Here is a 23,662-nt window from a genome sequence, read left to right as displayed (position 1 = left end):
GTTGTGTAGACTCAGGACAACTGAGCTTTGGAGGAATACGCAGATTTAAAGAGTCCATCATTTGCTTTCTAATGATCATGATCTTTTCCTCAAAGAAGTTCATGAATTTATCACTGCTGAAGTAAAAGCCATCCTCTCTTAGGGAATGCTGCTTTTTAGTTAGCTTTGCGACAGTATCAAACATTTATTTTGGATTGTTCTTATTTTCCTCAATTAAATTGGAAAAATAGGATGATCGAGCAGCAGTGAGGGCTCTTCGATACTGCACGGTACTGTCTTTCCAAGCTAGTCGGAAGACTTCCAGTTTGGTGTAGCGCCATTTCCATTCCAATTTTCTGGATGCTTGCTTCAGAGCTCGAGTATTTTCTGTATACCAGGGAGCTAGTTTCTTATGACAAATGGTTTTTGTTTATAGGGGTGCAACTGCATCTAGGGTATTGCGCAAGGTTAAACTGAGTTCCTCAGTTAGGTGGTAAACTGATTTTTGTACTCTGATGTCCTTGGGTAGGTGGAGGGAGTCTGGAAGGGAATCTAGGAATCTTTGGGTTGTCCGAGAATTTATAGCACGACTTTTGATGATCCTTGGTTGGGGTCTGAGCAGATTATTTGTTGCGATTGCAAACATAATAAAATGGTGGTCCAATAGTCCAGGATTATGAGGAACACCATTAAGATCCACAACATTTATTCCACGGGACAAAACTAGGTCCAGAGTATGACTGTGGCAGTGAGCAGGTCCAGAGATATTTGGGACAAAACCCACATCGTCGAGTCGACGATGGCTCCGAAAGCATTTTGGAGTGGGTCTGTGGACTTTTCCATGTGAATTTTAAAGTCACCAAAAATTAGAATATTATCTGCCATGACTACAAGGTCCGATAGGAATTCAGGGAACTCAGTGAGAAACGCTGTATATGGCCCAGGAGGCCTGTAAACAGTAGCTATAAAAAGTGATTGAGTAGGCTGCATAGATTCATGACTAGAAGCTAAAAAGACGAAGACGTAGTTAAAAAAAAACAAGTTAGCAACACCTTCGCCTTTGCGCGATGCGCAGGGGACATGGTCACTATTGTAACCAGAAGGTGAGGCCTCATTTAACACAGTAAATTAATCAGGCTTAAGCCATTTTTCAGTCAGGCCAATTACATCAAGATTATGATCAGTGATTAGTTCATCGACTATAACTGCCTTGGAAGTGAGGGATTTAACATTAAGTAGCCCTATTTTGAGATGTGAGGTATCACAATCTCTTTCAAGAATGTCAGGAATGGAGGAGGTCTTTATTCCAGTTTAGTTTTGCCCAACCTAGGTCGAGGCACAGACACGGTCTCAATGGGGATAGCTGAGCTGGCTACACTGACTGTGCTAGTGGCAGACTCCACTAAGCTGGTAGGCTGGCTAACAGCCTGCTACCTGGCCTGTTCCCTGTCTCATTGTGGAGAAAGGGGAGTTAGAGCCCTGTCTATGTTCGTAGATAAGATGAGAGCACCCCTCCAGCTAGGATGGAGTGCGTCACTTCTCAACAGGCCAGGCTTGGTCCGGTTTGTGGGTGAGTCCCAGAAGAGGGCCAATTATCTACAAATTCTATCTTTTGGGAGGGGCAGAAAACAGTTTTCAACCAGCGATTGAGTTGTGAGACTCTGCTGTAGAGCTCATCACTCCCCCTAACTGGGAGGGGGCCAGAGACAATTACTCAATGCCGACACATCTTTCTAGCTGATTTACACGCTGAAGCTATGTTGCGCTTGGAGACCTATTGACTGTTTCATCCTAACATTGTTGGTGCCGACGTGGATAACAATATCCCTATACTCTCTACACTCACCATAGGGCTTTTGGTCAAAAGTAGTACACTATGTAGGGAATAGGGTGTCATTTGGGACGCAGACTCTGAAGGTGTTCCCGGGACACGACAGTATAGTGGAAAAGGAGCGCCAGGTTGCGGAAGACAGACCTATTTCCAAGCGGTGTTTACACACTGTGAAATTCACAGGGAGACCATGTGGATGTTCACAGGTGTAATGTTACACCAACCTGCCCTGCTTACAGTCGGAACATAAACAACGTGTAACATGGCCTTGGCAGGGCAACACAAACAGACCTTTCCATCCTGCTGGTTTAACTTGGACGAGTCTCTTTGATACATAGTAGTACATTCATTGATCCAATGGACGCAGACAGGCTATTTATTCCTAAACTATGAGTAGAAATATGTACTGAAAACATAAGGGAGAAAACAAACAACTCCTTCCGTAAAGTTGAGTGTGTGTTTTGTTGTGTGTGTGTGTCTGTGTTTTGTACTGTAGTGTGGGGAACTTGTAAAGCTGCAGTTGACTGAAGCCAATCCCAACCTGCTGGAGATCGGCAGCAACCAGGACGAAACAAAGAAACTGCTGGATGAACACCAGCAGCTCCTGATCAAACTCAAGGTAATAATCTCATTAGGAATACAGTAGAGCGACATACAACTAATGTGTCAGTTTAGGTGACATAAGTACACTATTCTGTTATTGATACTGTTTGTCACTATTTGGACATATTCGAATGAGACCATGCTGGGCCACGAGGATGAGCTGCCCATTGGGCATATTACACTGACCGAAAATATAAATGCAACATGCAACAATTGCAAAGATTTTACTGAGTTCATATAAGGAAATCAGTCAATTGAAATAAATAAATTATACCCTAATCTATGGATTTCACATAATTGGGAATACAGATATGCATCTGTTGGTCACAAAAGGTAGGGGCTTTGATTATAAAACCAATCAGTATCTGGTATGACCACCATTTGCCTCATGCACCGCAACACAGGTCCTTCGCATAGAGTTGATCAGGCTGTTGATTGTGGCCTGTGGAATGTTGTTCCTCTCCTCTTCAATGGCTGTGCGAAGTTGCTGGATATTGACGTGAACTGGAACACGCTGTCGTACACGTCGATCCAGAGCATCCCAAACATGCTCAATGGGTGACATGTCTGGTGAGTATGCAGGAATTGTGTACAGGTCCATACGACATGGGTGATGGCGGCGGCTGAATGGCACGGCAATGCGCCTCTTGATCTCGTCACGGTATCTCGAACACTCAAATTGCCATCGATAAAATGCAATTGTGTTCGTTGTCTGTAGTTTATGCCTGCCCATACCATAACCCCACTGCCACCAGGGAGCACTCTATTCACAATATTGACGTCAGCAAACCGCTCGCCCACACAACGTCATACCACCATGTCTGCCATCTGCCCTGGACAGTTGAAACCGGGATTCATCTGTGAACAGCACACATCTCCAGCATGCCAGTGGCCATCAAAGGTGAGCATTTGCCCATTGAAGTCAGGTCAAGACCCTGGTGAGAACCACAAGCACGCAGATGAGGTTTCTGATAGTTTGTGCAAAAAAAATTAGCTGTCCAAACTCATAGTGCCATCAGCTGTCCAGGTGGCTGGTCTCAGACAATCTGCTGGATGTGGAGGTCCTGGGCTGGCGTGGTCACAAGTGGTCTGCGGTTGTGAGGCCAGTTGGACGTACTGCCAGATTCTCTAAAACTACATTGGAGGTGGCTTATGGTATAGAAATTAACATTAAATTATCTGGCAACAGCTTTGGGGGACATTCCTGCAGTCAGTATACCAATTGCATGCTCCCTCAACACGTTAAACATCTGTGGCATTGTGATGTGTGACAAATCGGCACATTTTAGAGTGGCCTTTCATTGTCCCCAGCACAAGGGACACCTGTGTAATGATCATGCTGTTTAATCAGCTTCTTGATATGCCACACCTGTCAGGTGGATGCATAATCTTGGCAAATGAGAAATTATCACTAACAAGCATGTAGACAAATGTGAGCACAAGTAGAGAAATAAGCTTTGAGAGAAATAAGCTTTTTGTGCGCATGGAACATTTCTGGGATCTTTTATTTCGGCTCATGAAACATGGGACCAACACTTTAAATGTTGCGTTTATATTTTTGATGAGTATAGTTACAGTTGAAGTCAGAAGTTTACATACACTTAGGTTGGAGTCATTAAAACTTGTTTTTCAAACACTCCACAAATTTCTTGTTAACAAACTATACATTTGGCAAGTCAGTTAGGACATCTACTTTGTGCATGACAGAAGTAATTTTTCCAACAATTGTTTACAGACAGATTATTTCACTTATAATTCACTGTATCAATTCCAGTGGGTCAGAAGTTTACATACACCAAGTTGACTGTGCCTTTAAACAGCTTGGGCAATTCCAGAAAATTATGTCATGGCTTTAGAAGCTTCTGATAGGCTACTTGACATCATTTGAGTCAATTGGGGGTGTACCTGTGGATGTATTTCAAGGCCTACCTTCAAACTCAATGCCTCTTTGCTTGACATCATGGGAAAATCAAAATAAATCAGCCAAGACCCCAGAAAGCAAATTGTAGACCTCCACAAGTCTGGTTCATTCTTGGGAGTAATTTCCAAATGCTTGAAGGTACCACATTCATCTGTACAAACAATAGTACGCAAGTATAAACACCATGGGACCACGCAGTCGTCATACCGCTCAGGAAGGAGACGTGTTCTGTCTCCTGGAGATGAACGTACTTTGGTGCAAAAAGTGCAAATCAATCACAGAACAAAGAGCAAAGGACCTTGTGAAGATGCTGGAGGAAACAGGTACAAAAGTATCCATATCCACAGTAAAACAAGTCCTATATCGACATAACCTGAAAGACCGCTCAGCAAGGAAGAAGCCACTGCTCCAAAACCGCCATATGAAAAGCCAGACTACAGTTTGCAACTGTACATGGGGACAAAGATCATACTTTTTGGAGAAATGTCCTCTGGTCTGATGAAACTGTTTGGCCATGACGACCATCGTTATGTTTGGAGGAAAAAGGGGGAGGCTTGCAAGCTGAGGAACACCATCCCAACTGTGAAGCCCGGGGGTGGCAGCATCATCTTGTGGGGGTGCTTTGCTGCAGGAGGGACTGGTGCACTTCACAAAATAGATGGCATCACAAAGCAGGAAAATTATGTGGATAATTTGAAGCAATAACTCAAGAAATAAGTCAGGAAGTTAAAGCTTGGTTGCAAATGGGTCTTCCAAATGAACAATGACTCCAAGCATACTTCCAAAGTTGTGGCAAAATGGCTTAAGGACAACAAAGTCAAGGTATTGGGAGTGGCCATCACAAAGCCCTGACCTCAATCCTATAGAAAATTTGTGGGCAGAACTGAAAAAGTCTGTGCGAGCAAGGAGGCCTTCAAACCTGACTCAGTTACACCAGTTCTGTCAGCAGGAATGTGCCAAAATTCACCCAATTTATTTTGGGAAGCTTGTGGAAGGCTACCCGAAACGTATGACCCAAGTTAAACAATTTAAAGGCAATGCTACCAAATACTAATTGAGTGTAACTTCTAACCCACTGGGAATGTGATGAAATAAATAAAAGCTGAAATAAATAATTCTCTCAACTATTATTCTGACATTTCACATTCTTAAAATAAAGTGGTAATCCTAACTGACTCAAGACGAGGAATTTTTACTAGGATTTACCGTCAGGAATTGTGAAAAACGGAGTTTAAATGCATTTGGCTAAGGTGTATGTACACTTCCAAATGTATATGTCACTTGTGGTGACATTTAGGCTGTGATTAAAGCTTTTTCAGTCCCGGCCTTGTTTGACTATAGCTCATTGAGACAACATGAATGCTTTTCTTCTCTCGGAGATACCTCAGAGAACTATTTCAGTCACTTTCATTTCCCCAGCCTGGGTGGAAGTTTAAATGTTCACAGCAGCCCTCTCAGTGTTGATTTATATTATTTCCAGTCAAAGCTTTTTTCCCCCTGGCCTTGTTATAGACTCCTGCACAATGGTTATTTTGATCCAGGCCATTCTTTCCTTGTGCCAAGCACTCATTCACTTTTTCCACCTACTGTCAGGTGTTTGAGTTATGCCTGATGGCTGAGCATGTTCAATCTTATTTTATACAAGTATGACAATATTGGCATAAGCATGTGAACAATTGATCTTATACATTTAAATCTTATGGTCAGATGGTTCCTGACATATTTTGCTGTTGCTGCCCTTAGATATGCATTTGCAAAAAATAACTGCTATTCGGTGCCAGCTCTCACAAAAAGAGGGACTAGTTGTTCACATGGGAATATTATTAATTCACAATCAGATGTATGATTTTAGCCCTCATATTGTCCCAATGCCACAGAGAGACTTCGTTCAGTAATAAGAAGGAGATTCAGCTCCTTATTGTGATTATGCACAAGTGAAAATGTCATAGTGATTTGAATGTACAGTTGCATGACTCAATGTCCTTGACCATAAGGATTCCAAAATAGAAGGTTAGGAATTAGTTTAATTATCACCTATGTGTTCCATTGTGGAGGCAGAATATCTCTAGTCATCTTCAGTAAGACATCAGAGTTACTACAGATTTAGACCTATGAACAACCCCTCTAATTAAAGGGGTTTTACCAGAAAACAATCCAAAACAGATTTACATTTGGGATGGGATATGTTGTTGGTTCATCCACTGCTTTTAATTCAGCAAGGCTTTGAACTTCTACAAATATAATTTCAAATGTGTAGTTCACAATAGTGCAATTGAACAAAGTGTAAATTAATCTGTCACGACTCCTACCGAAGGTGGCTCCTCTTCCTGTTCGGGTGGCGCTCGGCGGTCGTCGTCACCAGCCTACTAGCTGCCACTGATTCCTTTTCCCTTTTCTGTTGTTTTTGTCTGATTAGTAACACCTGTTTCTTGTTTAGGTTTAGTTGGGCTATTTAAGCCGGTAGGCCCGCCTGCTCTTTGTGCGGGCTTATTTGATTTCCCACTGTGTTATTGTGTGGTAGTGCTGGTTGTTTTGGGGGTTTTCCCTCCGGACTGGTTAGGTCCTGGTTTTGGGCATTTGTGTATGTGCGCCCAGTATCTTGGCAAGTATTATTTGTCCTGGGCGTAATAAAGCACTGTACCTCCTGCCTCCTGCGCCTGACTCCGCCTAGTGCGTTACAGAATCGCTCCATTAACAGTGTTGATTTAAATGCAAGTAGAAAAATTGTAATTTTATGTTTTTTTTTATTAATGCAGAGAAGATACTTCAATGAACCAGGTATATCTATCTTATTGTCTTCTGTCTTTTTTTGTATTATCCTTTCTCTCTTGCCAGAAACATGAGGCAGGCGTGTGGGCTCTGCTGGAAGAGGCAGACAGGATGGCAAAGGAGAAGAAGGAGAATGAAGGGGAGGTGTACGAGGCCATGGCTAACTCGCTGAGCGATGCCTGGAGGACCCTGATCTTAATGCTAGAGAAGCGCAGGTCGCTGTTACACCTGGCCTCAGAGTTCTTCGACAGGGCCCTGGAGGTAGGAGGGCTAACAGAAAGGAGATGTTATAGCTACATAGAGAATGCATAGAGCTACATAGACCATACATATACCCAGATCTCACTTCTAGAGAAGTGCTGGTTTCTGCTACACCTGGCCTCAGAGTTCTTTGACAGAGCACTTGAGTTAGGAGCCAGGCAAACAGAAACAGAGCCATTATAGGTACATTATAGCTACATAGAACACACATAGAGCTGACATAGACCATAACCCTAACAGATCAGAGCTGATTTTGAGTTAATGTACATGTATGCCTCAGGTGTTTTCACTGCACTAATAAGCATGTAACAAAGTGACCTTTCAACCAGTTCTGTGGTTCTGAAATGGAAAGTTCATTTTTTATGTTGTTTGTTGGAGGAAATGTAACATTTCATGATATCAACACAGCATCCAGTGTTGTGTTCTTGTTATTACTGCTGTTCTAGAGTTAGTACATCTGTTTCCTCCTCTCCAGTTTGCTTAAAAAAAACATAAAAGAAAATGGCACATTGTTTTATCAGTTTTGTTAGCATTACGTTATTGAAAAATATTTTCCTAAATAGCAGTGTAAATGACGAGGAGCTGTAATGTAATCCTGTTTTTACTGCAATATAAACACACAGGTCATAGACACTGTATCACGGAGCCCTGTAAAATATGGCACAATGGGGCAGTTTCATTGTTATTAGTCCAATGACAGTGGCTCCAACCAAGAGGATTGAGTTGTGTGATACTGTACAGCCACTGTAACTTACCCAGGCACTAAATGATGGCCACCCTAAATGCTGCCACACAAAACAGACACATTATTGTGATGATTATGAAACATGATGAGTGGTTGTGTGACAGATACAGGAATCAGGTGGTTCTGTAGATGTGACTGAAAAGTGGTTGTTTTTTAATAGCAGAACTGTTTGTACTGTCTGCCCTTTACATGTTTCATCCCTGACCAAACAGTGCTTCTTGTTTCCTTTGTTTACTTCTCTATCAAATCTACTGTGAGTGAATTAAGCCTTTCGAGATCTCCATGAATAAATGTGTAAAGACAGAGCCCATGCTAGTATAAATTACTCTGTTGTCTAACTATACAGATAGATTTACTATATCTTCCTCCACCTCTTGCAGTTTGCTATCAGAATAGATGAGGGAGAAGAGTTCCAGAGCAGAGAACAGGAGCTGGCAGATGCTGAGTGTCTGAAAGAACTGCTCCTGAAACACAGTGTTATGAAGAGAGGTGAGTATATGCTGATACACCTACAGTAATGCCCCCCATTAGAGAAATGATGTGTTTCTTCCCATTGAGTAATGACATCCTGGTCACTGCTCCAGATGTCTGATACATGATACACAACCTCAATCTGGTCCTGACAGTCATTCAGTCACCTCTGCCCTCCCTTGAGAGAATCATTCTCCTCTTAAAGTTCCTGAAATGTGATGGATTTTACCCTGCCTTTCAGTCTCCAAGGCACTGAGAGCTAATGGAGAGATAGATATATGCTAGATGTGAGAATGAGTGGCGTTCATGTCATATCAACAGCACGGGGCTAGGACTGAGACATGTCAGTAAACTAAAAGCTAGTTGTCGATCACATGAGCTGGTTGAGGCTGCTGAGGGCCACAGGGGCCATTATGTCATTATGTCATGCCATCGTAACGGTCTTAGAAACAACAGGCACTCTTTCTCATGACAGTATTTGATGAGAGATTACACTTTAGTGTGAGGTGCGTTATTTACTTTACAAATGGATCTATAACAGATGTATTTACGCGACCCAAAGCTGGATGAAACTTTTAATTTAGCTTTATACTACAGCATTTTGGATTTTAGATAACATGTGAGGCGGCAGTACAGAATGTCTCCTTTTATTTGAGGGTATTTTCATACATATCTGTTTTACCGTTGAGAAATGAAAGCACTTTATGTATCTAATCCACCCCATTTGAAGGTGTCTAAGTATTTGGACAAATTCATTAAATTTGGTAAAGAGTTTTGTATTTGGTCCCATATTCTTAGCACACAATGGCTACATCAAGCTTGTGACTCGACAAACTTGTTGGATCCATTTGCAGTTTGTTTTGGTTGTGTTTCGTATTATGTTGTGCCCAATAGAAATGAATGGTAAATAATGTATTGTGTCATTTTGGAGTCACTTTTATTGTAAATAAGAATAGAATAAAATATGTTTCTGAAACTTCTGCATTAGTGTGGATGCTACCATGATTACAGGTAATCCTGAATGAATCGTGAATGATGAGCGAGAAAGATACAGAGGCATAAACATTATGCCCACCAAAAAGTATAACCTCCCCTGTTATTGGTAATGGTGAGAGGTTAGCATGTTTTGTGGGCATGATCTTTGTGCATCTGTATATTTCTCACTCATCATTATTCAAGATTCATTCAGGTGTTTAGAAACATATTTTATTCTTATTTACAATAAAAGTGACTCCAAAATGACACAATACATTAACTACCATTCATTTCTATTGCGCACAACATAATCTGAAACGCAACCAAAACAAATTGCAAATGCATCCAACAAGTTTGTAGTCACAAGCATGATGTAGTCATTGTGTCCTAGGAATATGGGACCAAATCCAAACATTTTGACTGAATTGAATGAATTAGTCCAAATACTTATGACACTTTCAAATTGTTGGATACATAAAGTGAATTAATTTCTAAACGGTAAAACAGATATGTACAAACATCATCTATCTGAGCAGCTAACCGATTGCTGCAGCCCATCTGTAAATAACCCATCCAATCTACCTACCTCATCCCCATATTGTTTTTGTTTACTTTTCTGCTCTTTTGCACACCAGTATCTCTACTTGCACATCATCATCTGCACATCTATCACTCCAGTGTTCATTTGCTAAATTGTAATTATTTCGCTACTATGGCCTATTTATTGCCTCACCTCCTCATGCCATTTGCACACACTGTAAATATACTTTCTTTTTTTCTATTGTGTTATTGACTGTACACTTGTTTATTCCATGTGTAACTTTGTGTTGTTTGTGTCGCACTGCTTTGCTTTATCTTGGCCAGGTCGCAGTTGTAAATGAGAACTTGTTCTCAACTAGCCTACCTGGTTAAATAAAGATGAAATCTTTTTTTTAATGAAAATACCCTAAAATAAAAGGTGACATTCTGTACTGTCGCCTCATATAAAATATTTGATCTCAAATCCAAAATGCTGGAGTATAGAGACAAATTAAACTTTTTAGCTTCACTATCCAAATAAATACGTGGAGGAGTATACATATTGTTACACATGACCAGCGTCTGCTCAAAGATGTTGTATGTGCAAATGAAATCATATTTCCCTATTCTGACCCATATCTGTCCCTCGGGTCTACTGGAGAAGTCAATGCTGGTTATAAACAAGAGTGTCTTTCTAATGAGAAAATTGTAAATGTTACAGTATGAAGTAATTCAGCTCTTTGCAGCTATTGGTACTATGAAATGCTTTCAAGTAATAGTAAATAAACCATTCTTTCCTCTCTCTCTCTCCTCTCTCTCTCTCCTCTCTCTTTCCCTCCCTCTGTCCCTCCCTCCCCCACAGGTCTGCTGGAGAAGTCCATGCTGGTTCTGAATAAGAGCCGTGATCTTCTAGACTTCCTGAGAGAGTTCCAGACAGAGGAGGCTCTACAGAGGAGCGAGGCTTTGCAGGGGGCTCACAGCAGCTGTGGCCGGGTGGAGAGTCTTATGGAGATACTGCAGGACAGGAGGAGACAGGTAGACCAGCACATGAAGCAGCAGCTCCTTGACCTGGAAGTCATCCTCAGCATCTACCAATGGGATCGGCAGGAACAGGAAGTGAGTCACAAAATGTCAATATCCAAGATCAATCCATATTAGAAATTGACTTTTTAATTAAAACCTTTATCTACCTTATATGCAAGTAGACATAAATGTTCTGTGGCATGACCTTTGGATAATAAGTATGGTATTAGAAAGTGTATCTGATATTGAACTGAGAATACTTATCTAGGAAAATATGATACCATCAGTCTTGTTGAGCCATAAGGGGTCGTGTTAAGATGATGAAAGCACAGATGTCTCTGGCTGTGCTTCATAAAGGCTTGCTACTCTATCACGTGTGATTCAGTTGGTAGAGCATTTTATTTTATTTATTTAACTAGGAAAGTCCGTTAAGAACAAATTCTTATTTACAATGATGGCTTACCCTGGCCAAACCCTAACACGGATGACGCTGGTTCAACTGTGCTCAGCCCTATGGGACTCCCAATCAAGGCCGGTTGTAATACAGCCTGGATTCAAACCAGGGTCTGTAGTGGCGCCTTTAGCACAGAGATGCTGCGCCACTCAGGAGCATGCACCGCCAGGGTTGTGGTTTCAATCCCTGTATGCACTCACTATTGGCAGTAGCTCTGGCTAAGAACGTCTGTAAACATGCATCCACTGCTTAGTGTCAGGGAGAGCAGTCATGAAGCATATAACTCTTCATTTGTAGTAACATGTTACCTGATCTATTGAACCTTTACCCAAGTATGAGTTCATGAATAACTGATTGTAGTGATAATACATTGTATTCTTTTCAGGTAACCCACTGGTTCAAGAGCAATGCTGACTTGTACTTTGAAAGAGATCATTTGGGCTCAACTCTCACTGAAAATGAAGAGCTCCTTCGGGAATACAAGAAGTTTGAAGAGAAAGCCAAGGTATGATACTTTAAATATGAGTATATTATGGGGTACAAATTTGCTAAGGGTTTGACTGTTATTTTCATTTGATGCGTTGTATCACACAACTGACATAAAAAATGTGTAGAATTGCAAGAAATGTCCGTTAAAACGGCTAAATGTTCCTATCGCTCCATGGCACAATGTGTAGAATTGCAGGAAATGTGCTTTAAAACGGCAATTTATTTGATCTCAAGAGGGGTGTAAACAGTTTGAACAGTTTGGGGTTGCATGGGTTGAGAGGTGAGGGTTTGTTACTATGCCGATAAATGACAATATCCATACGGCGTTTTGCCACCTAGGGAATTTGTGTGACTGGACCTTCTCAAAAAGTATGTTCGTTTTTCTGATATCAGTCATACTGTGCTCTTATAATAATGCATGTTGTGTTTGTGTGTCTGTGTGTTTGCGTGTGCCTGCATCCTGTCCTGCAGGACTGGAGTGAGTTGGTGGAGAAGTTGCTGGCCAAGGCCTCAGAGCTGCTAGCGGGGGAAGCAGAGGGCCGGGCTGAGACGGGACATGTCTCTGAGAGGAGTCTGGCTCTCAGAGCCCTGCACGAGCACTTCTGGAACCTGATGATGGGCCGCCTCGCACACTTACAGGAGAGCAATGCGTTCTTTAGCAGCGCCAACAAGGTACGGTAACTGAGAACGAAAAGGAAAAATGATAACCTAAAATGAACCCACTTGCGTGGGTTTGAAAGTTAAACTTAGTTGAACTTATAAATTAATGATATGTACCCATTGATTCTTTTTTTTTGTAACAATATTTTTTATTGGAATTTCACAATTTTCACCCATATTAAGAGATACAACAACAGAGACAAAGCACACCAAAAAAAAACACAAAAGAAAACAGCACTCACTTACACATACCTACGCATATATATATAAACATATATATATATATATATATATACACATACACATACATACATACATATCACACACACCCATACATACGTACACCATTTTCCTCTTCCCGCTCGGTGCTTCTCTCACCCCATCCCCATCATTGCGTCCCTCAATACATACATTTCAAACAAACTTACAGTGTAGTTCTGAAATACATAGATCCCCGCCATTCTAAGAGAATCCTTGCAGCATAATAGCTGATACCTCAGGTTCTAGGTCATTTAGATAAGGTTCCCATACTTTGTAGAACTGGTCTGTTTTAGAATGCAATGTACATGTCAGATATTTCAGAGGCACCCATTCAAATAGTATCTTATGCCAATCTTTAATAGAAGGAACCTTATCACTAATCCACTGTAAAAGGATGTTTTTCCTCGCTGCGAAGGTAAGGATGTTGTAAAGCCTCCTTTTACCCACCGAAGTAACATGCCTACTAGGGAGACGTAACAGTAAAGAAACTGGGTCCAATTCTAGATCAACCCCTAGGATCTTTTCAATTTCTTGCAGAACACCAGACCAGTATCTTTGTATTTTGGTACATGACCATAAACAATGTGTTAGGGTGCCTGTAGCAGTTTTGCATTTAAGACACTGAGGGGAAGAGGAAGTGGGGCTAAAAGCATGTCTGCGATTTGGGGATATATGCAATCTGTGTATTATTCTTAATTGGATTTCTCTAGTACGATTACATATAGATATTGTTTTTGCATATCTCCAAATGTCCTCCCACATCTATTCGTCAATAGTAACAGACAATTCTTTCTCCCACACTTGTTTCACCCTCTGTGTGTTGACAGCAGAAAAGGACCTTAAAGTATCATAAAACAGACTTACAGACATTTTCCTTTGTGGGAAAAAAAGCATTCTTTCAATGACAGACACATCAGGGTTACCAATTAAGGTGGTGCTCTTTAGAATATAATGTCTTACTTGTAGGAAGCGGAAAAAGTCCTGCTTTGGGAGTCGATATTTCTCGACCATCTGCTTAAATGACAATAAAATCTTATCAGCAAATAAGTCATTTAGTCTGCATATGCCCTTATTAAGCCAAAAGTTAAAGCCAGCATCCAGCAATCCTGGACTGAAATCTGGGTTGTTAAGAATTGGGGTAAGGGCAGAGGTTAGTTTGGACCTTCCCAGGAAGCGTTGAACTGACCTCCTTACTTTGAGTGTGTTAAGTGTAACGGGATTATTGCAGTGATCTTCTACAGACTTGAAACTTCTGAAAAATAAAAGATCCTGTAAGGGGTATTTTGAAAGAGAAGTCTCAATGTCTAACCAAATAGAGGAGTCATCATTTGTGATCCAGTCAGAAATATAACAAATGTGGATGTAAATGATGTAAATGATGAGAAAAACACTTGACCAAACCCCCCTTGTTGTAATTTCAGGTGCTCCTTATCATCCAAATGAGTTTCTTGCAACAGGGCAATATCAATATTTTCTTTTTTCAAAAAAGACAGTACCTTCTTCCTTTTAATGGGGTTATGGCTCCCTCTAATGTTCCATGTACATACACACAGTATGTTACCTGCCATTGTGCCTTGACCATTCAATATCCAGACTGGATCCTACTGTAAAAGTGGGGTGGTACCTTTTTCCATGTGTTGAACTCTCCTCTATCTCACCGAACATAAACAAACGATATGAACCCTGAACTCGAACTATACTAAACCCAAAAATTAAACATGTAAAGATCCAAAAGGGGGTTTTCCCAATAGCTAACATGCAGGGGATTTCAACTTTCCAATGTAGACTCTTAAGTCCGCATTGCCGCTCAATAGCCTCATCCTTTATATGTATGGAAATGAAAATCAATAGAAGAAGATTGAGGCTCTTCCACCTAAAACCAAGCCTGGGCACCAATATGGATTCACACATATCTCAGCCTGAGCTATAGTGGCTATTACTTTAGCAAGAAAAATAATAAAGATACGAATATTACTGAGCGGGAGTACGTGAGAACTCACACCACTGTTTCATGATCAGATTCAACCAAAAATAAACAAAGTTATCCAATGCTGCGGAGGTGCAGCTTAAAGTTATTTACCCAAGAGAGTCAGTCAATAAACGCAGCAGCCTCTTCAGGTGTGTAGAGTTTTTTTAGGCGATCCGTTGACCATAATCTTCAATGTGGCTGGGTACAACAGTGCGTAGTCCAGCTTCACACGACCAGCCTTAGTGTCCATTTGTAGGTAGCCAGGGATCCATTCCTCAAAGAATTTTACTGAACGTGTCCCTTCAGAATTTTCCGGGAGTCCCACAACACGAATATTGCATCTGCATCCTCGATTATCCAAGTCGTCAATGTGCTCCGCCATTTCGCGCACCTGTTTCTCAAGTGCTTTTATCTTCAGTCATCTTTTGAATCACCAGGTCCATTGAGCCTGGATCCGCAATGGTGTTAGCTTCGCTAATGTTAGCTAGCTCCTCATGCACATCTACAGGGGTGGTGGTTTTGGTCGAGTTCGTAGTAGTTCTGTTGGGCATGTTGTCGGAGACTTTTGAGAAATAGCCGTCAAGACTCATTGTAGACTTATTTAGCCAATTCTACCACTTTTTCAAGCTAGGAGATTAATGTAAAAATAGAAATTTACGAATGCCACGGGAGCTTGCTGAAACAGTGTTCTCTCTACGGCGCCATTTTGTCCCCCCCACCCATTGATTCTTAAAGAATATAACTTATAAATACCTCATTAGTTCAATTCAACTGTCGTACCCCATCAGAACTCAACATATACGCTTGTTATACTTCAATGTTTGTAAACAAAGTAAATGTAAATAAACACTATTTAGCCCCAGAACACGGTTAAAACCATAATTTGACTATCAGGGATGGTCAATCTGGACAGTCCTTGTATCCATAGCCTCATCCCTCAGCTTTTTACTGAAACAGTAGTGGGGAGTACACTTTGATATTGTTTCAACTGCTGATTGCCCTTTTAATGTATGAGCTCAGACATGATTCAAATACACCAATGCTTATGTACACTGAGGCATGCATGAGAGCATCAGCTGTCCCGGACGACTGTGTGATCACGCTCTCCGTAGCCGACTTGAGTAAGACCTTTAAACAGGTCAACATACACAAGGCTGCGGGGCCAGACGGATTACCAGGACGTGTGCTCCGGGCATGTGCTGACCAACTGGCAGGTGTCTTCACCGACATTTTCAACATGTCCCTGATTGAGTCTGTAATACCAACAGGCTTCAAGCAGACCACCATAGTCCCTGTGCCAAAGAACACAAAGGCAACCTGCCTAAATGACTACAGACCCGTAGCATTCACGTCTGTAGCCATGAAGTGCTTTGAAAGGCTGGTAATGGCTCACATCAACACCATTATGCCAGAAACCCTAGACCCACTTCAATTTGCATAGCACCCAAACAGATCCACAGATTATGCAATCTCTATTGCACTCCACACTGCCCTTTCCCACCTGGACAAAAGGAACACCTCCCTCTGCAACTGGATCCTGGACTTCTTGACAGGCCGCCCCCAGGTGGTGAGGGTAGGTAGCAACACATCTGCCATTCTGATCCTCAACACTGGAGCTCCCCAGGGGTGCGTGCTCAGTCCCCTCCTGTACTCCCTGTTCACCCACGACTGCATGGCCAGGCACGACTCCAACACCATCATTAAGTTTACTGACGACACAACAGTGGTAGGCCTGATAACCGACAACGACGAGACAGCCAATAGGTAGGAGGTCAGAGACCTGGCCGTGTGGTGCCAGAATAACAACCTATCCCTCAACGTAACCAAGACTAAGGAGATGATTGTGGACTACAGGAAAAGGAGCACCGAGCACGTCCCCATTCTCATCGACGGGGCTGTAGTGGAGCAGGTTGAGAGCTTCAAATTGCTTGGTGTCCACATCAACAACAAACTAGATTGGTCCAAACCCACCAAGACAGTCGTGAAGAGGGCACGACAAAGCCTATTCCCTCTCAGAAACTAAAAAGATTTGGCTTGGGTCCTGAGATCCTCAAAAGTTTCTACAGCTGCAACATCGAGAGCATCCTGACCGGTTGCAGCACTGCCTGGTACGGCAATTGCTCGGCCTATGACCGCAAGGCACTTCAGAGGGTAGTGCGTACAGCCCAGTACTTCACTGGGGCAAAGCTGCCTGCAATCCAGGACCTATACACCAGGTGGTGTCAGAGGAAGGCCCTAAAAATTGTCAAAGACCCCAGCCACCCCAGTCATAGACTGTTCTCTCTACTACCGCATGGCAAGCGGTACCAGAGCGCCAAGTCTAGGACAAAAGGCTTCTCTACAGTTTTTTACCCCCAATCCATAAGACTCCTGAACAGGTAACCAAATGGTTACCCGGACTATTTCCATTGTGTGCCCCCCCAACCCCTCTTTTACGCTGCTGCTACTCTCTGTTTATCTTATATGCATAGTCACTTTAACTATACATTCATGTACATACTACCTAAATTTGCCCCTCCCGCACATTGGCTAACCGGTCTGCTGCATTGTGTCCCACCACCCACCAACCACCTTTTTTTCCCCTCACCATTGGTTAGAGCCTGTAAATAAGCATTTCACTCTAAGGTTTACACCTGTTGTATTCGGCGCACGTGACAAATAAACTTTGATTTGATTTCACATAACCCCTTTAGGAGAGTGTGGCACAGTAGTAGTAGAAGGTAGCTGGTGTAGCTATACATATCACCTACAGGAGAGCAACACCTTTAAAAGTGTCAACAAGGTACAGTAACTTCTGTCTTGTGGCGACAAATAAGCAGGGTCAAGATAGTAGTTACTAATTTGTGAACATAGAGAGAGAACGGTTCTATATCTATACTAGTGTACATGTAACCTTCAGGAAATACATGCCTTCCGTACCAACAAGGTAGCTACTGAAACTGTACATATGACCTTCAGGAGAGCAATGCATTCTTTATTAGTGCCAACAAGATAGTAACTGTAGATACAGTATAATGTGCCACATATACTGTGCCAATAAGGTACTGTAGCATTAACAAAAAAATTAACAAAAAAAATTATGTGAGGACACTCTTGCCAGATAGCTATTAAAAATTATTTATTTAGTTGGAATGTCTATGTATTATCTTTCCTGCAGTCAAATGAACAAATTGCTCTCTCGTGGTGGAATGTTATTAATATTTTTCACAATTTCATAATTAGTCAACCTTACTTTAAAAAACCCGCTGAAAATCCAGTGTTTCTATGTCAAATGGTTTTGTTGTATTTCAGTCTTCTGTGATTTACATAAAGTGGAATATTGGGATGCAAACTCAAAATGTAATACATTTCAAAGTACAGGTGTCTTCTTAAGCCCATAATCATGTACAGTACCAGTCAAAAGTTTTTATTTTACATTGTAAAAAAATAGTGAAGACATCAAAACTATGAAATAACACATACAGCGGGGCAAAAAAGTATTTAGTCAGCCACCAATTGTGCAAGTTCTCCCACTTAAAAAGATGAGAGGCCTATAATTTTTTATCATAGGTACACTTCAACTATGACAGACAAAATTCAATTTTTTTTCTCCAGAAAATCACATTGTAAGATTTTTAATGAATTTATTTGCAAATGATGTTGGAAAATAAGTATTTGGTCAATAACAAAAGTTTATCTCAATACTTTGTTATACACCCTTTGTTGGCAATGACAGAGATCAAACGTTTTCTGTAAGTCTTCACAAGGTTTTCACACACTTTTGCTGGTATTTTGGCCCATTCCTCCATGCAGATCTCCTCTAGAGCAGTGATGTTTTGGGGCTGTTGCTGGGCAACACGGCCTTTCAACTCCCTCAAAAATATTTTCTATGGGGTTGAGATCTGGAGACTGGCTAGGCCACTCCAGGACCTTGAAATGCTTCTTACGAAGCCACTCCTTCGTTGCCCGGGCGGTGTGTTTGGGATCATTGTCATGCTGAAAGACCCAGCCACATTTCACCGTCAATGCCCTTGCTGATGGAAGGAGGGTTTCACTCAAAATCTCACGATACATGGCCCCATTCATTCTTTCCTTTACACGGACTTTACTCAGTCGTCCTGGTCCCTTTGCAGAAAAACAGCCCCAAAGGATGATGTTTCCACCCCCATGCTTCACAGGAGGAATGGTGTTCTTTGGATGCAACTCATCATTCTTTGTCCTCCTTTTACCAAAAAGTTATATTTTGGTTTCATCTGACTATATGACATTCTCCCAATCTTCTTCTGGATCATCCAAATGCTCTCTAGCAAACTTCAGACGGGCCTGGACATGTACTGGCTTAAGCAGGTGGACACGTCTGGCACTGCAGGATTTGAGTCCCTGGCGGCGTAGTGTGTTACTGATGGTAGGCTTTGTTACTTTGGTCCCAGCTCTCTGCAGGTCATTCACTAGGTCCCCCCGTGTGGTTCTGGGATTTTTGCTCACCGTTCTTGTGATCATTTTGACCCCACGGGGTGAGATCTTGCGTGGAGCCCCAGATCGAGGGAGATTATCAGTGGTTTTGTATGTCTTCCATTTCCTAATAATTGCTCCCACAGTTGATTTCTTCAAACCAAGCTGCTTACCTATTGCAGATCCAGTCTTCCCAGCCTGGTGCAGGTCTACAATTTTGTTTCTGGTGTCCTTTGACAGCTCTTTGATCTTGGCCATAGTGGAGTTTGGAGTGTGACTGTTTGAGGTTGTGGACAGGTGTCTTTTATACTGATAACAAGTTCAAACAGGTGCCATTAATATGGATAACAAGTGGAGGACAGAGGAGCCTCTTAAAGAAGAAGTTACAGGTCTGTGAGAGCCAGAAATCTTGCTTGTTTGTAGGTGACCAAATACTTATTTTCCACCATAATTAGCAAATAAATTCATTAAAAATCCTACAATGTGATTTTCTGGATGTTTTTTCTAATTTTGTCTGTCATAATTGAAGTGTACCTATGATAAAAATTACAGGCCTCTCTCATCTTTTTAAGTGGGAGAACTTGCACAATTGGTGGCTGACTAAATACTTTTTTGCCCCACTGTATGGAATCATGTAGTAACACCCTTGGCATTCCCTTGGCATTCTCTCGACCAGCTTCATCTGGAATGCTTTTCCAACCATCTTGAAGGAGTTCCCACAAATGCTGAGCAATTGTTGGCTGCTTTTTCTTCACTTCACAAATAATCTCCATTGGGTTGAGGTCAGGTGATTGTGGAGGCCTGGCCATCTGATGCAGCACTCCATCACTCTCCTTGATCAAATAGCTCTTACACATCCTGGAGGTGTGTTTTGGGTCATTGTCCTGTTGAAAAACAAATTATAGTCCCACTAAGCTCAAATCAGATGGAAAAGTTTATCGCTGCAGAATGATGTTGTAGCCATGATGGTTAAGTATGCCTTGAATTTTAAATAAATCACTGAGAGTGTCACCAGCAAAGCACCCCCACACCATCACACCTCCTCCTCCATGCTTCACGGTGTGAACCACACATGGGGAGATCATACGCTTACCTACTCTGCATCTCACAAAGACACGGCGGTTGGAACCAAAAATCTCAAATTTAGACTCATCAGCCCAAAGGACAGATTTCCACTGGTCTAATGTCCATTGCTCGTGTTTCATGGCCCAAGCAAGTTGTTTCTTCTTATTGGTGTCCTTTAGTAGTTTCTTTGCAGCAATTCGACCATGAAGGCCTGATTCACACAGTCTCCTCTGTACAGTTGATGTTGAGACGTGTCTGTTACTTGAACTCTGTGAAGCATTTATTTGAGCTGAGAATTTCTGAGGCTGGTAACTCTAATGTACTTATCCTCTGCAGCAGAGGTAACTCTGGGTCTTCCTTTCCTGTGGCGGTCCTCATGAGGCAGTTTCAGCATGGCGCTTGATGGTTTTTGCGAATGCACTTGAAGGAACTTTCAAATTTCTTAAAATGTTTTAAAGTAATGATGGACTGATGTTTCTCTTTGCTTATTTGAGCAGTTCTTGCCATAATATGGACTTGGTCTTTTACCAAATAGGGCTATCTTCTGTATATCACTCCTACCTTGTCACAACACAGCTGATTGGCTCAAATGCATTAAAGAAGGAAATAAATTCCACAAATTAACTTTTAACAAGGCACACCTGTCAATTGAAATTCATTCCCGGTGACTACCTCATGAAGCTGTTTGAGAGAATGCCAAGACCGTGCAAAGCTGTCATCATGGCAAAGGGTGGCTACTTTGAAGAATATTTAATATAAAATATATTTGGATTTGTTTAACACATTTTTGGTTACTACATGATTCCATATGTGTTCTTTCATAGTTTTGATGTCTTCACTCTTATTCTACAATGTAGAAAATAGTAAAAACAAAGAAAATCTTGAATGAGTAGGTGTGTCCAAACTTTTGCCTGGTACTGAATGTGAGGTGTATACTTTTGTTTCATGGTAGATTTGTTTAAGAACACCAAGAAACACTATTGATTTAACCCACCGCAGGAAAACGTTAAAACAAGGAAAACAGACCAGCTACTACCAATGCGTTATGCTCTCACACAACCTGCTATACATATCATCATCATCATATCATATCACCTTCTATAGCAGTACCAATGAGGTAGCTATGTAACCGTAGATATCACATTCAGGAAAGCAACGAGTTCTTTAGCAGTGCCAACAAGGTATTTACTGTACCAATCATGTGCCCTACAAATATGTGAAGAGTAATTATTATTCAAGCACTAAGTCTTTGAGGTCCTTACACAGCATAGTGAACTAGTGACTTGACTTGTATTTGAATATGCTGCCCTCAAGTGGACATTAAGGGCACATTTGTGCCATCTACTACACCATACATTTTTATTTTTATTATAATGAGAAACATTACATTTACTCAGGACTTCCGGTTAAATGAACTATCATGTTTACATGATTACTTTTATGTACAATGCCCTATCCTCTCATTTCTGTTTTTTCAGGCTTTTGGGGTCCTGGGAACTGTTGAGAGTAAACTAAAGGGGTTGAAGAGCCAGACACTACGGTTGCCTAAGTTGGCCAAAAAGCACGAGGAGCTGCTGCGAAGCATTAAAGAGTCAGCCACCGACCCTCTTCAGAGAGGACAGCTCATACTGCAGAAGGTTGACCCACAGAGGTAAAGTGCACGGCATCCATATTAGGACATCCTCAGTCCTCAGACTCAAAACTTTACTGCCACCCTAGTCAAGTTTAAAACCTGCGGTGGTCAAGTATCACCACAGCCTGCTTATTGCTGGTGTAGCAAAACGAAGATTTTAAATATGCTTGTTAAACTGTATGTGAGGCAAAATAGGCCTTTATTTTGATAGACGGATGATCGATCAAAATTGCAGATATTATTATTACTAAATGGAGCATTTGACAGCATACATGGCTCTTACTGTATTTCTAGCACCCAAGTGGAAGGGGTGAAAAGGATGCTGGGATATGTGAGAGACCGGGTTGATACTCTGAGCCGGGAATGCCACGCCCACCGAGCACTGGCAGCCAAGAGACAGCAGCTGGTGTCCACATGTGAAGACCTCATAGACAAGGTACACACAAGTCTTAGGTTGTATCCCAAATGGTACAGCCTATTCCCTCTATAGTGCACTACCTTTGACCAGGACCCATAGGGCTCTGGTCAAATGTAGTGCACAATACAGGGAATAGGGTGTCATTTGGGGCTAAACTTTAGCTATCTTTTTTATCGTATTCCTATTGATGTGTAAGCCCACTGCTAGTCTCATTGGGCCTGATTCAGAGTTGAAATAAGCATGTGCAACTTAGACGATTGCATATAATTTACCGTCATTAGGAAAGGTACACAAAAGTTTTGAGTTAAGAAGATCTAAAGTCAGATTGGTAATTTTCAGCCGTATTGTGAGGCTAGTTGACAGCCTACAGTCAACTGCCAATGCTTTTATATGTGTGTACATTTCCATCTATTTCAGTTGACTGCATTTGACTGAATTGTTTTTGAATCCCACCGTACCTTCTCCGCTATGCAATCTGGTTTCCGAGTCGGTCATGGGTGCACCCCAACCACGCTCAAGGTCCTAAACAACATCATAACCGCCATCAATAAAAGACAATACTGTTCAGCCGTATTCATCAACTTGGCCAGGGCTTTTGACTCTGTCAATCACAGCATTCTTATTGGCAGACTCAACAGCCTTGGTTTCTCAAATGACTGCCTCGCCTGGTCACCAACTACTTCTCACACAGAGTTCGGTGTGTCAAATCGGAGGGCCTGTTGTCCGGACCTCTGGCAGTCTCTATGGGGGTGCCACAGGGTTCAATTCTCGGGCTGACTCTTTTCTCTGTATACTTCAATGATGTCGCTCTTGCTGCTGGTGATTCTCTGATCCACCCCTACGCAGACGACACCATTTTGTATACTTCTAGACCTTCTTTGGACACTGTGTAAACTAACCTCCAGCTTCAATGCCATACAACACTCCATACAACACTCCGTGGCCTCCAACTGCTCTTAAATGCAAGTAAAACCAAATGCATACTCTTCAACCGATCGCTGCCAGCACCTGCCCGCCCGTCTAGCATCACTACTTTGGACGGTTCTGACTTAGAATATGTGGACAACTACAAATACCTAGGTGTCTGGTTAAACTGTAAACTCTCCTTCCAGACTCACAATAAGCATCTCCAATCCAAAATTAAATCTAGAATCGGCTTCCTATTTCACAACAAAGCATCCTTCA

The 23,662-nt window shown here is 41.8% G+C and overlaps 1 protein-coding gene across 1 annotated transcript in view; it reads left to right on the top strand.

Annotated features, from left to right (window-relative positions):
* ccdc141 (coiled-coil domain containing 141) overlaps nucleotides 1-23,662 on the top strand; it is a 51,844-nt gene that overhangs the window by 6,000 nt on the left and 22,182 nt on the right. Inside the window, exons 2-9 of the mRNA XM_021597535.3 lie at nucleotides 2,307-2,429; nucleotides 7,170-7,364; nucleotides 8,490-8,598; nucleotides 10,937-11,190; nucleotides 11,937-12,056; nucleotides 12,512-12,712; nucleotides 21,905-22,077; nucleotides 22,354-22,495. Coding sequence (XP_021453210.3) covers nucleotides 2,307-2,429; nucleotides 7,170-7,364; nucleotides 8,490-8,598; nucleotides 10,937-11,190; nucleotides 11,937-12,056; nucleotides 12,512-12,712; nucleotides 21,905-22,077; nucleotides 22,354-22,495 — 1,317 coding nt within the window. The remainder of the gene's footprint in view (nucleotides 1-2,306; nucleotides 2,430-7,169; nucleotides 7,365-8,489; nucleotides 8,599-10,936; nucleotides 11,191-11,936; nucleotides 12,057-12,511; nucleotides 12,713-21,904; nucleotides 22,078-22,353; nucleotides 22,496-23,662) is intronic.

This window comes from Oncorhynchus mykiss, chromosome 3 (genome assembly GCF_057628025.1).
Source record: "Oncorhynchus mykiss isolate SJ-2025 chromosome 3, ASM5762802v1, whole genome shotgun sequence".
NCBI classification, from domain to species: Eukaryota; Metazoa; Chordata; class Actinopteri; order Salmoniformes; family Salmonidae; genus Oncorhynchus; species Oncorhynchus mykiss.
This window is presented reverse-complemented; position numbering and strand designations above follow the sequence as displayed.